General features: G+C 44.4%; 1 protein-coding gene across 4 annotated transcripts in view; it reads left to right on the top strand.

The window, feature by feature from the left end:
* Positions 1-14,790, top strand: part of sphkap (SPHK1 interactor, AKAP domain containing) — a 97,522-nt gene that overhangs the window by 76,998 nt on the left and 5,734 nt on the right. For 3 of the 4 annotated variants that reach the window (XM_031861311.1, XM_031861312.1, XM_031861313.1), the window contains 8 exons: positions 4,741-4,800; positions 5,136-5,276; positions 5,967-6,237; positions 6,851-10,208; positions 11,572-11,733; positions 12,713-12,796; positions 13,564-13,613; positions 14,294-14,487. In XM_031861311.1, the coding sequence (XP_031717171.1) occupies positions 4,741-4,800; positions 5,136-5,276; positions 5,967-6,237; positions 6,851-10,208; positions 11,572-11,733; positions 12,713-12,796; positions 13,564-13,613; positions 14,294-14,487 (4,320 nt within the window). The remainder of the gene's footprint in view (positions 1-4,740; positions 4,801-5,135; positions 5,277-5,966; positions 6,238-6,850; positions 10,209-11,571; positions 11,734-12,712; positions 12,797-13,563; positions 13,614-14,293; positions 14,488-14,790) is intronic. The other variant, XM_031861315.1, reaches the window with a different exon arrangement.

The following is a 14,790-nucleotide window of genomic DNA, read 5'->3' on the forward strand; positions in this document are numbered from 1 at the left end:
TGTGTGTGTGTGTGTGTGTGTGTGTGTGTGTGTGTGTGTGTGTGTGTATTCAAAGTTTTTTACATTCAGTGGTAAAATAGATAGATTGGAAGCAGCTCAGTCGGAGGTAAATCATCATATGATAGTTCATGTTATGCTCCGTAAACAGCTGATGTTGTGCATTTTTTTCAGCACACACCCACATTTATGAACACAAAATGAGGCTGTTTACAGTCACCAGTATGTGTGATTAGCATGCTTGTCTGGTCTCTACACCAGCTCTGTATAGCTTGTGGGTTGCATCGCGAAATGAATACGGCCGAGTCACTGAGCCTTAATGTTGTCGTCCTCCCCCTTGAACTTCATTTGAATTAAATTAAACTTCAAATGGATTATAATTATAGTTGCCAACCTCTGAGATATGTCAAAACACTTCAAAATAGGGGGAGCTATATTTAGTTTCGTGACCTCAGAGTGAGAATGAACCCGTAGTTTTGTAACAGCATTAGGGACACTTTCAATGCAGCACCAGTAGAGCATCACGGGGGCTGTGGGGGGATATTAGCTTACTTTTGTTTTCTTTAGTCTTCAAAGTAGCCATATTTCATTGCTTTGGGCAAGAAAGACCACACAAAACAAGCATAGCGTATATAAAGGACTAAATGTGCAGTGTAGCAAAACTACTGTATTTCAAGTCAATAAAAAGAGCAAAAAAGAGCCACAGTTAAAAAGGAAGACAGAAGGACCAAGTGTGTGTGGGCGGATCAGAGTAGTGAGCAAAGAGACAAAGTGCTGCTGAGGAAGAATAAAGCTTTCATGGACAAAGGAGTCTCAGATGTTTGTAATGGTTTGCTGTATTGACCGAAGTCTGTGCACATAGTGTTGTATTGGAACTGTGGCGAAGTAGCTGCATAAGCTCCAGTTGTATGTGTGCTAGAAGAAAGAGAGCAATCTGCCTGCCTGACAGTTGTGTACATCCAAGGCCAAACGGGATTTATGCATAAATAAGTTGGGACAGTTAAATCCTTTTGTGTGTGTGTGTGTGTGTGTGTGTGTGTGCGTGTGCGTGTGCGTGCATTGTTGGGGTCTGGAACACACACACCAACACACACTGTGCCTCCAACAATACTCGAGCATTTGGCTGTTGGGTCCGTGAACAGCTCTGCAAACTGAACAGAAAACTGACAGAATTTTTCTTGAAGAAAAATGGCTGAATACTGACATTCTACCCAAGTTTTTGAGGTAATTCAACATCCACAGTGTCAGGATTTATCTGCAGTCAATTTCTGCATCAATACTGGATGAAACCCAGGACTATCTGGCTTTCATTTGGTCCATCAGCTCAGGTGGTCAGAGTCACCCTGAGTTTGTTTGTCGGGGCCGATGTTGAGCACAGCTGTAAGAGTTACGCGCCTAGTGAAGCAAAAAAGATGCAGAGACCCAGACCTCTGCTGCAGCCGGACTGTTGACGCCACATAAAGCTGTGTGTATTGGATTGGTTGTTTGAACAGCTTAAAATAGCATATATATTATTTATGTATTCTGTAGCAAAGTACATATTATCATTAACTTGTGCTGCTGCAAAAAGTGATAGTGAGGATGTTTGGTTGGATGGATGTCATCTAACAAACATTTTTTCAGCCTCGACCACAATACCTAACCTTTTAAATGTGTATAATCAATATTTTTGTGTTAACAGTGATTACTTTAATGTGAAAGGATAGCTTGTAATGATGTACCCAGGACTCTTTTAGTTAATTGTTTTGGTTTTCCTGCCCACAATGTTGCCATATTGGTTCACTCTCACCACTCCCATAGTAGTAACAAAGCGCTAAAGAGTACAACCATGCTCTACCTGCTCAACACCACACAGCAAACAGACAACGTTAGCGACGAGCTAGTCAACATAGTGGAGCATTTAGCAGCTGAAATGCCAGATATGTTTCTCAGGAGTTGGTGGAGACAAAACACAGAGAGTGAATATTGATCTAAAATGGCCAAACAATCTGTTACTGCAGGTGTAACTATGTAGTTATAGTTAACTAAACTTAAAAAAAGAAGGAAAATCAGTGATGTATCAGTCAACACAACTTCTTCTTAACGTGTTATGACTGTCTCCCTCTTTTGGAACACTACTCAAGCCCTTGAGTGTGTCACTAGACTTCCATGGTATCGATTTATCCACACATCAAATTATTACTTTTACCTTCTCTGTCTGTATATTTGTTTTCCTTTCACCCTCACTGTTGTTTACGTGGTCAGCCCTTCAGAGACAGGCTGGCGCACAAGTGGACGTCCTCCAGTCTGTCTGTGAAAACCTGATGGAATGGGAGCGTGTCCCTGGGCTCGTCTCGCACATGGACTCAGAAATGACCACAAGGTCCTCTGCTTCCCAAATTTAGAACAACTACCTCTCGGCTCTCACCGTCTGATGGGGTTAAATTGCTGCAACCCTTCTCAAGGACAAAATCGTGGATCATTCGCCTCGCTTCTCCTCAAACTGTGTGTTATGTGCAGGCGATGTGTTGGCAGGCGGGGGAAGGTGTCTTTGCTGCTTTTCCGGAATGACTTCCAATATTAGTACAAGTGAATATTGCCGAGGTGCCAAACATCTTACTTATATGTTGTGGTATTGGATAGAAATTGAAAATTAACCACCAAATATCAAATTATAGCCTTTTCTTTTTTTTGTGCATTCCTAGTGTAGGGAAAAGCCATGAGGTCATTCTTTGTTCATAGCGCATCACCATTTAGATAAAGGGCATATATCTGCATCCAGATACAGAACAAAAATCGAATTAAAAAACATTATTCTATGCATGTTATCAGCAACACAAACAATAGCATGTAAGAACTCTTCAAAATTACTAAAAACCGAATTCAATGGCCATATTGTCTATCGAACTAGGGTCAGCAAGTGGCACAATAAAGCTATTGTCCATCAGTAAATGGTGTAGATTCATCTCGGGTCCTATTGCGTATGCCATTGACATTTAACAGCTAATCGGACAAAATGGTCCTCATCACACGACAGACGAGCAAATAAACAAACTGTTTGTGCTCCACACTGACTAGACAAAGGAGCAAGCCTCTTGGTATTCCGATAAGTGCTGTAGGTGACACATGCAATCCATGAAGGGCAGATGAGGTTTGATCAGGGTGAGGCTGGAAAACCTTTTTCAAATATTCTTTTAATGTCATCTGTCATTGGCTTCCTATTTTTGACAAGCGGCAATTTTCCTCACATTACACCTAATAGTTTGGAAATATTACGTTTTTACTGGAGGACACCAGATCGGAGATGAGGGGGAAATTGACCTGTTCAGAATACAGCGCATTACCGTTTCAGCTGAAGGACACTCAAACTGACTTTAGACAGTTGTTGTTGTTCCCTGATATCGTTCCTTCTTAATCTCAGCTTTTTGATAGAGCAAACCCAGACTGTCAATCGAAAGTACGGGAAATATGCAAAGTGTCACAGAATTATCGCCTTATTTTGAAATATAAACTCACGAGTATATTGACCTATTTAATGCAGCAGTTATTTTGCTTTACTTTCAGAACTGCAGTGAGAAAACAGACTGAAAACATGACATGATTCTAAAAGAAGAAATGGTTCTGAATCTACACCACATTGATGCTGGATCTATACCTAAACCTTGACATGACTTTCAGGGAATACATCGTGTTTAACGTAACACAGATAAATGGGAAAAAAAGATGAAAATCATGGAAAGTATACACTATCTCACAAGCGCTGAGGCTCTTCAGAAGCCTCGCCCAATGAGTGGAAGCGCAGCTCCAGGGAACTTATTTCAGACAGCGGTGTGTGTCAAGACTGGAGACTGATTTTGAAACTATATATATTTTTCGCAGGTCTATAGAGGAGAGAAGTGGGGTGGAGGGATAGCAGCAGGCAGAGCGGATATGGAGACGGCAGAGCTAAAAAGGAGACTGCAGCATCCCACCTGTGCATGTTTTGCAATGAAAAGACCGAGACTGCATCAGTGACTCACATTCGGTTTGATTAGTAATGACAAGTATGGTAGCATTAAGTTAGACATACAGTATATAATATGTACGTGCTCAAGACTCAAATATGTCATATTTACATGCATACACATGCTGAGTATGTGCGAGTTAGTGGGAACTAACTCCCCCAACCCCCCCTCCCCCCGCCCCTCAAATGCTGTCGGTGACGCGCTTCATCCATTTAGCTACACAGGACTGACTCGGCTCTGCCAATTCAGATCAGAGGCTGTGCGCCGTACAATCAAACGGCAGCCGGCGGACAGTCCCAGACTCCCAGCACTGACATGAGGACTCCATCACACACCATTAAATGTGCAGCCAGCAGAGGCAAAAGGATGGTGAGATGAAAAGAGAAGGAGGCAGAGGGTGTGACAGAGGCACAATGAAGGAGTGGAGACGGAGGAATAGAAAAGGAGAGATGGAGACAGAAAGAAAAAATCACTGCTGCTAGAAGCCCCTGAGAGACAAGAAGGTCTTTTTAGAAAGGGCTCTGCCAATGAGAGAAAGTGCCTGACAGTGGTTATTCAGATGCGACAGACAGCTGCTGTAGTTGAGTCACTTAGAGGAAAGCTATCATTCTGTCTGGTTTGTAGGATTTGTGCAGTGAAGTAACTTTCCCTTTTACAGCACTCTCGCATCTAACATCTGGGATATTATTTAGCTCTGTCATAATTTCCCCACTCCCACTGTCACTCTAATATGTTTTTCTTCTCTATTTGTCTCTCTCAGATCTGTTTTGTAAATCTGGACCCTCAAAAATCGGACTATCGTGACGACAAAAGCATCAAGGTGAGCAGAATCCTCGTCCCTTTTCTTTCCTGACCGCTTTTCGTCTCCCAGGAACTCTGTTCTCTGTATTTCGCATATAATCATTGGCTCAGTTGCCATGGATTCAGAATCATTACCCAGAATTGTTTTGTTTCGATAATATGCAGCCTTTTTGCAGCTGGTGGTAACAGAATTGCACATGGCTCGAGACTTCTCAATTTTAAAATGATGTGCCTCTGAATTTAAAACAACAGAGATCGCATTATGTTCAGTTTTGAAGTCGCTTGAAGAAAAGCCTTTTTTTTTTTTTTTTTTTTTTATCCTCTCTCTCTCCCTGTGCTCGGTAACTCCTGCAGAAATTGGCCTCAGTGTCTCCAGACCTGCCAAAGCTTGTTGAATTGCTGACTGTCCACCAGCCGAAAGAAAACGAGATCCTACTGCTCGGTGGCCTAGAAGCCTCAGATACTTGCCAAACACACCCACTCACCCCCTCTCAGGTGAGTTTGCGGTGTTCACTATAAACCCTTGCAAGTATTTTCATCCTTTGAATTAACTGACCGGGAGTGCGAGGCAGCAAGTGCAAGCTGTTTTTTAACGCAATTCTGTGTGATTAGATTTGAACCTTTTGTGCTAGGACAAATCCACTGGAGGAACCTCATTTAATCTAGTAACTCTCCCCATTCACTCCAATGAAAACATAGAACTGCATGTTAGACAGAAAAACATCCAGAATGGATGACTTATATGAAAACGATTTATTTCAGAATCATTTTAAACTTGAAACAGACATAAAAAAAACAATAGCTACTAAATAAAATCCTTTACTGCCTTTATTTTTATTTAAATGCAGTGTTCCCTTACAGCCAGTGATCATCACATAGACTTTCTGAAGCTCACCAAATACATCATTGAATAAAGCCATTGAAGAATCAATACACGGCCTGAGGAGCCTGCACAGCCTATTAAACTTGCATGAGGAGATCCAATGAGTTTACAATTATAGTTAATAGTATCCTGTATTGATTAAAAGAAAGAAAAACAGGCATGAGAGCACCATAAACTCACCGAGTCAGAAGGTTCAAGATGTTTGATATTATATATCTCATATTTTGTGACTGTGTGTGTGTGTGTGTGTGTATTTATTTGTGTGCGCATGTATAACAGGTATCTGTACATGTTCCATTCAGGGTGGGCAGCAGCAGCAGAGAAATACAGGTGTGTGCCTGGTTCAGTGTTCAGGGCAGAGACGCTCCACCCAACCTGGCAACATCATCTTTGAGATCAACAAGTTCCTGATCGGTCTGCAGTGGGGGAAGGAGCGGCAGCTTCAGCAGGGCCGAGCAGCCAGGCAGCGGGTCGACGACGACACGAATCGCTCCATCTCGTCCATAGAAGAAGACTTCCTCACTGCCTCAGAACACCTCGGTGATGACAGCGAGGACGACGGCTTCAGACATGGTGAGCCTCATTACCTCCACCATAGAGGGTTTTGTTTGCAGCCATATTTGTTGGTCGGTATCTCGACTACACAGCTTTGACCACATACTGTTCAGCATGAAGTGGCTGTTCCAAAACTTGTTTTGATGTGGTAAAGTAATTCAAAACTTGAAAACTATCCATATCCAAGTGGTTACTAGTGCTTTGTTATGGTTCTTATAACTGTAGTGTTTACAATGGTAGTGTTGAAACATCACTGGCTCATTGTTAGTTAGGCCATAGCCCATTGGTTGATGATAACAGTGGGAGTCCTCCGACTGCATTAATTAGAGATAATGTGGAATTTTAAGGCCAGCAAAATACTTTCTTGTCAAAGTAAGATACGTTGAAAGATTTTTATCGTGACTGAGAATGTATAAACAAGAAAGCAGTTTGTATTTATTGCCCATGTGTTACCCCAGTGATGAATGAAATGTGCAGGGGGAAATTGAACGGGACAAACGAGACAAAACCCAGCTCTAATTTTCCACGGGTTTGCTTTCTGTGACACTTTGGAACTGATAGAGCTGCTTTCTAATCAGTGTGGACATGTTTCATTCCCTGCCGTTCTCTGTTTTTCTCTGTCTCCTCACAGAACCAGAGAGTGGTGACCTGGCAGAAAGCTTGGTAGAGGTTGCGCAGAAACATGGTGTCAGACTTGCATGTCAGAGGGGACAGCTGGCCCATTATCAGAACAGGGAGGATGCAGAGCTGAAAAAAGACAGGAATCAGCGAGCAAGCCTCCATACTAAGGAATCAGCTGGTCACTACGCCACCAATCTGGCCGAATCGGTACTGCAAGACGCCTTCATACGCCTCTCTCAAGACGAAACCTCCTTTGTCTCCGAAGCTGCTGTAAGCTTGTCCCTCTCTGGTCGTACCTCCAACGCTACTCGTCTTTCAAAGACCAAAGAACCTTCCCAGCAGCGCACTTGCTCTTTTGAACTCCCCAAGATTGTGATAGTTCAAAGCCCAGACAGTTCAGACGGAGCGGCAGAATGGCCAGAGACCCAGGTGTCTCATGTGCCTGACCAGGATATCACTGCCAAAGCCCAAGAGCTGCCAGGGAATAGAACACAGGCTCAAATCCCCCACCACAGTGGAGGACACCCATCCAAACATGTAGAGGTGGCTTTGGCTTGTGCTGCCAGTGTCATTGGCACCATTACCAACCCGCTGCTGACAGAACAGCTTGCCATGGAATCGGCCTCAGAGGAAGACGCGGAAGAGGAGGAGCTGCCGGAACGAGAGGATCGAGGTGACTACTCCTTCTCCTCAGCCATGTGTGGCATGGCTCAGGTAGCTGGTGCTGTAGCGGCTGTGGAACTAACCGAGGAGTCAGGGGAGTGCGGTGATTCTCATGCAGGTTCCGCTGAAGTCCACACGGCATCCTGTGGTCTGATGTCGGCTGCCAAAGCCTCTGCAGCCATCACACTGCACTGCAGTGTAGCAGAAGGTACCAGCGTCGAAGCGTTTCGGGCGAACATTGCTGAGGTCCTACACAGGGAAGCAGCTGAGGTTCTGACTCAGCCGCAAGGCTACAGGAGTATAGCCCACCTGCTGGAGGCCACGCATAACAAGATAGTAGATGGTATTACTTGTCCAAAACAATCCTACATGGATGAAAGAGAAGTGGATGACTTAATAAATGAGGTGGCAGACAGCCTATTCACACATGCTCTAGAGAAAGCAAAAAAGAAAAAGGAACTGGAGGGTAATGGAAAAGATGCACCGGGCCTTCAGGTGTTTCTGCAGGACAGTGTTAACAATTTGCTGTTTGATATCCTTTGTCTGACACAGAAGAAAATCTGTCATATCTCTAGAGGTGACCAAGGGTCCTACGAGACACAAGAGGGTAATACTTGTGCCAGGGAGCCTTCTACCACCAAGGAGAGCAAGGATCCCTTAAGTGAATTACAGTGCTTAGTTGGCCTAGGCCAGTCCACTAATAGTTGGAACCAGTGCAGCATCCTACACAGCACAGATAAAGAGAAACAGCAGCAGTCGTCATGCAGACAAAGTCAGTGTAAATCCACCTATTTGCCTGCCAAGGACTTCTCTGAACACCAGCAGATCCAGCAGGGCGGTGGTACCATCAGAGAACCTTTGAGTGAAATCCAAGTTCATAGCACAGACAGGAGGGGACGTGTAGTGACGGGCAGTGACAGCAGACGGGCCTCCATCACACCCCAGTCCTCCCTCACACCCCAGTCCTCCATCACACCCCAGTCCTCCCTCACACCCCAGTCCTCCCTCAACTCTTGCAGTTCTCTGCTTTCTTGGAGAATGGATTCAGAGTCCAGGACACCTATTACTTGCTATGCCGATGATTTGGCTGCTACAGTCGTGTCTATGGCCACAGAGCTGGCCGCCATCTGCCTCGAAAACAACACTGGGAAACAACCTTGGTTCTGTGCCCTAAAAGGGACGTCTACCGAAGGGCCAGAAGCCTACTTGATCCCTGCTTGCCGCACAGTGCTCAGGAGGAAAGAAGCTCAGAGCAGCAATGCTGCCTCCAAGAAACACCGGGCACCGCGCCTCAGTGAGATCAAGAGGAAGACGGAGGAGCAACCAGAGCTGATGGAGCGGCTGGTGAACCGGGTGGTGGACGAATCGGTAAACCTAGATGAGCCACAGGACCCATTTGCCCTCTTTGCCTCTGAAGTCACGGCCAGGATCATGAACTGCCCTGAGCTTAACGTGGTGGACACCTCTAAAACAGGCCAGCCACGCAGCAGGCTGCAGTGCGAGAGGTGGAGCCGTGGGAAGGCCTCTAGTTATGAGAGCATTCCAGAAGAAGACGCAGACCCCACAGGCACACCCAACACATTGGGCCCTGGCAGTCGGTTAGGTCAGAACTTGAGCCGTGGTAGCTCAATCTCTAAGCAGTCCAGCTGTGAGAGCATCACAGATGAGTTTTCACGGTTCATGGTAAACCAGATGGAGACCGAGGGCAGGGGCTTTGACCTTCTGCTGGACTACTATGCAGGGAAAAATGCCAGCAGCATTTTGACTGCAGCTGTACAACAGGCTGCATCAAAGAAAAACGGTCACCTTAATGTCAGGACGTCATCCTGCCTGTCCAAACAGTCGAGCACGGAGAGTATCACAGAGGAGTTCTACAGGTTCATGCTTCGGGACATGGACAAGGAAAACAGAGAGTATGGCATCGCCAAGACTAAGGAGTGGAGCAACAGCCTGTTCCCACCTTCTCCTAGAACACCCTTCTGTATACGACAGTCCTCTGTCCCAGACCGGCGCTCCTCCGACTCGAGACTGACTGTCAACTCACCAATAAAGGCCAATTCTTTTGACGGATTTGCCCGCAATGTGCACGGAGAAACCCTGAATATCTTCCACACCAACTCAGTGTCAGCCACAGGACTGTGTAAGTCGGACTCCTGCCTCTATCAAAGGGGTAGGACTGACCAGATTACAGACATGCTGATTAATGAGACCTGGTCGAGCTCCATCGAGTCCTTGATGAGAAAGAACAAGATCATTGCTGATCCAGAGGACAGTATCGAGCTGGAGGCCGCGGGAGACTCTCAGCCCCACGTGCAGCAGTTTGCCAATCGCCTGGCGGCTGACATTGTGGATATTGGGAAGTCTGCCTTGGGGGGGCAGCAAGATGTAGCTGGGGGTACACCTGGGTCACTCTCACAGCCGTATATGCCTGTTGGTGAAAGGAGGAGGGGGTTCAAACAGTCTCATCTAACTTGTGGTCGAAGTAGGTCCAGTCAGGAGCAAACTGGTATTGGAGTAGGGTCCGGGACTAGTGACGGCAGCGCACCCCGTATGAGGGGCCCCAGAGATGTGCCACTGATCCATATCGAGGGAGATCAGAGGGATGAAGAGACTCTTTTAAACCCTGAAAGGAGAGTAGGAGGACCTCAGGAAACTCCCCCAGAAGTGTCGGCCACCAAGCGAACAGAGAGAGCTACGGGCAACAGGTAGTGAATGTTTTTTATAATCATCACACTGTAGATGAGAAAACTAGAGATCAATATGTCTGACAAGAGTAGCAGTGAGAAATAAGACACCACACGTTATTTTTAACGAGTGGCAGGTACGCAGACGGTCCATTCACTGTGAAAAGTGATCTATTTTTAGCAGTGTGTGAGGTTTGACAAACCTTTGGATAGGCTGTAAATCACACCGTCTGGGTCGTGAACTGTGTGTGCGCAGAAAGCTTTTAGTAGCTTCATCTTTTATCCACTATGGGGCTGTTCGACTCACCTTGATCGGTACAAGCTGCACTCACACTTGGCTTACCCACTAAAACCACAAGACTCTCAATAGCTATTTAGACTACGTTGACACAACTAAAATAGCAAAGACTTTTGGTGTCACTTTAGATTAAAGGTTTGCTCGATAGAAGTTGTTTGGCAGCAGGTTAGCTGAAAAATGGTGTTTATATGAAGTCAGTTCAATTGTACTAAGGGCCCTTATGATTCATATATATTAGACAGTCTTGCATTTTTAATTCAAACAAGTAAAATTCACTCTAACTCTAGAAACTCAAATGTCTGAGTGGCTTTTCAGAGAAGGCAGGAGAGCGTAGACACCGGAAGACATTTTAGTGGATATTCTGAAGGTAATGAACCTGCTGAAATTGGATTAGTGGAAAGAGGTGCTAATGTGCAGAATATGTAGAGGAAAGTAGAAATGTAATATTCATATATGGGGAATCATTTGCGATCTGTTGTTTTTTTTGTTGTTTTAACGACATTCAGATCCTCAAAATAAGACTTTTTTCGATACTGAATCAGAGGGAAACAGCTGAAAGGCTCCAGGGCCTCAGGAGTCACAAGACACGCTCCTATTCACTTTACAATACATGTAATCCAGGAACGAGTGGAGTGAATCCACTTGTCCCTTGTGTAAGAGTGGAACTCATTTACTCGCCCAGTCAATCCCACCGGATTTCCCTCTAGAATTGACAAGGATGGCATCCCCCGATTATCTGATTATGACTTAATTGAATGTTGCCTGAGGAACGGAAAAACCTCGGGGAGTGCAGCTGGCTGATGCATTAAAAATATTAAAATTAATTAGCTTATTTTTTATGTGGTGCGTAGTTATTTTTAAGTTCCAAAGGCTTGTCATTTGTATGAAGTTCCTGCACTGTATCTATGATTTCTAAAGCCGAAACTGCCCCGATACTGCTTTCACTCCTCAGAATGCATTTTCTTTACATGAACAGTGAACAGAGAGGAACAACATTGGGGCCAAAGTAACCAAACATTGCAGAAGACATTGTGCAAAAACTATTCGATGGTCATTCCCAACCATCTTGCGGTTTGCTCTCCCCAGCAGTGAGAGGGACAGGCCAACTGTGGCGGTGGCTGCAGTAGTGAAGAGCGACAAGCGTTCAATGAGCGCTAGCAGTGAAGAGAGCATGGGGAGCTGGTCCCATATAACCCCCGAGGATGACCCCCACGAGGAGACCAGTAGTTTTATCCAGCTGAGCGAGGGGTCAGTAACCGTTGCTCATTGATACTGCTCCAAACGCTGCTGCTCCCACCCTCACCCCACTCTCATTGGCCCATTGCTACTGACACCTGTGCTCTCCTGTGCCAATGCCAATTTACTCCCCGCTGCTGCTGCAATATCCACACCTGCTGAGGCAGTATATGGCAGAGAGCTGACTCCACGAAGCCCTCTCCATAGCTCGCATACAGGACTAGACGTCGACTGCACCCCCATGCACGACTACATGCAGCACCGGGCGGTTACCTCTGGCATCAAAACCCCGTTCAGAACATTTGCTGCACCGTTCTCTACTTCATCAAATTCTCATTTGTTTTGCCAACTTTTTCAAATTTGAGTCACAGCTCTGTGATGCTAGTTGAAATAAGCTAACAGTCTAAATTGCCCTGTTTTCACTTTACGTTAAAAACATTGTGATTATGGACCAAATTACATGACAAACACCGAATATAAATTGCATATTATTATTATATTATATGCATTTTTTTCTGAAGACGCGTGGATTAAGATGAGGAAAGGGGAAACTGCTCAGCGTGGCAATTATGTTAGTTATGTGCTTTATGCTTAATTAGCCGCAGTAGTCGCCTGCACCACCATAACACTCGCCGCTTCTTGCAACCTTTCCATCTACCTGCTTATTTGAACTTCACCTCATTTCCCCGATCTATGTTGTGAAACAAGGGCTCGGCTGCCAGCCCCGGCTGTCCACCTTATCCGCCCTAAACTACCTCCAAGTCTGCTCATCCTCATTACCAGACAGGCTTGCTGCTGGACGAAAAATCGCCAGCTTCCCCCCCACCCTAAAGGTCCGATTCCGCTGCAGCTGCAATTTATATGTTAATCACCAGCTAATTAACAACATGTCCTGCATCGCTGCGCCTGGTTATTGTCCTCTTCACGCGTCAGTGGTTGGACGTCTTGAGATAACGTTTAAATGACGCCGTCTGTTTTTATTGGTTAACAGGAACGGGACCAGCAGCGCGTCAAGCCTAGGCCAGGCAGACCTGGATGCTTTTTCTGACGTGCCCGCTCAGATCACAGTAATTGGGTAACTGTCGCTGTCACAGGCCGCTGCTGAAGTCTTTCTCGTTAATGTGTCTCTCTGATGCCCATAGTGACTTTTTTTTCTAATACGACAGAGTCTGTAGATATTAGATTTTATTTTCTCACCTAGAGCACAGCAATCAGGTGTCATGTGACTGTGACAGGCTGCACATGACAGATTATAGCCAATTACATATTCTGTCATTTAGCGGAGATAATAATGTTCTGTTTAATAGACATCAAAGCCTCTTCAGTCTGCTGCATTTCTTCTATTTTACTGTATCTATATCTATCTCTCAACTCTTTAAAAACACATCTTAAAACACAATCAGATTAACAATTTACATTAATAAAGGAATATTAAATAGCATTAGATATTTTGGGAAACATATGGCTTTTTTGCTGCAAGTTAGGTGTAATAGTCCGACACATAAAGCTCCCTGTAAACCCATAATGTGTCGTTTTTACATTTCGTTTTTTGTACGAATTAAACAAACAAAATGTAACGTGTTAATTGGTGAGTTTTAGATATGCCGGATTTTGTTAAACCTTTGGACAGAGACAGATTGGAAACAGTGGGAATCAACTAGTCTTTATGCTAAGCTAACCAGCTGTTAGCCGTTGTTTCATATTTACCGTACTGACATAAGAGTTATTCTCTTCCTCTTAGCATGAAAGTGAATAAGTTCCCAAAATATTGAACTATTCGTTTCGTGATACTGTCTGTATAGTCTACTGTGACTTCCAATTGTTGTTTTTTTCCCCTCACAGTGAGCAGACAGAGAAAGGACATCTAGCAGGAACAAAGGAAAATGTCTTCGGTAAGTGTAGCGATGGATTCTAATGTCATCGCAATGTTATCAACTTCTTAATTATTCACATCAGCTGTAACATCTGTCTACTAACCAAGAGCGGTTGAGTCCATGTACAGCATGATCGGGATTAAACCCTCAAATGAATGCTTGAATAGAGGCCAATTCTTCTCTCTGAATTAAGGATGGACATCAAAAATCAAGAAGGGCCCATCGTTTCAGAAGTGTCCGAACACAAAATCAATCTTTGTTGAATGACTCCAACATTCAACTTTGTTGAATGGCCCTTTTTATATTTGGTGAAAAGCATATTTCATGCAAAGGTTTGGCACGTTGGCTTTTGGTGTTCAAGCAAGAATAGAATAGAATGGAATGGAATGTCTGTGCGTTGCTTTGATGGTGTAGATATTCAACATTGATGGTGTTATTGTACACGTCAATTGAACCCTCGTTTTCGAAGGGTCCTAACATACAATACAAACAAAAATGAATAACTAGAAACGAAACAAGCACAATAAAGTAAGAGGAAACACAAAAAACAAAGCAATTCAACCTTTATAAGACAATAAACACACAAACATCAGGTTCATTCGTTGTCGTAAAAATGATGACAACAAAATGCTGTAGTTGTCCCTTTATGCTAGAGAAGAAAAACAGTAGTGCATTCCTGTCACCTTTTGATTTTTCAGAGGGCGGTTCAGAGAGGACAGCAGCAGCAGCAGGCGGCAGCAGCAACCTCAGGGTGCTGCTGGTGGTGAACTGCGACCTCGAGCCCGAGTGCGTGGACTCCGAGCTGAGAGTGGCCCTGCAGTGGATCGCTGCCTCCGAGCTGGGCCTTCCTGCTCTCTACTTCAGGAAGTCCAAAGAGAAGAGGGTCGCAAAGGTAGGCACAGCTGTCCGATCAATCATCATCAATCAATAATTTTCAAATAATGTTTTGTTTGATTATTCTAACCCTGTTTCAGGGCTGTACTGTACAGTTTATTCCCACTGAGGTCATGAGCCCACATCCCCAATGCACATGCAAAATGATGAACCCTACATTAATGCATTCTTTTTACATAAATATGACTTTGTAATGTCACTTTTAAATTACATTTTTATGGCATACTATATTTTTTATGAATTATGTTTGACATGCTACACTGACTTTTTCATGATTTTTTTTGTATGACTTTTTTGGGAC

Source organism: Anarrhichthys ocellatus, unplaced genomic scaffold, assembly GCF_004355925.1.
Source record: "Anarrhichthys ocellatus isolate YVR2014 unplaced genomic scaffold, GSC_Weel_1.0 scaffold24, whole genome shotgun sequence".
Taxonomy (NCBI): domain Eukaryota; kingdom Metazoa; phylum Chordata; class Actinopteri; order Perciformes; family Anarhichadidae; genus Anarrhichthys; species Anarrhichthys ocellatus.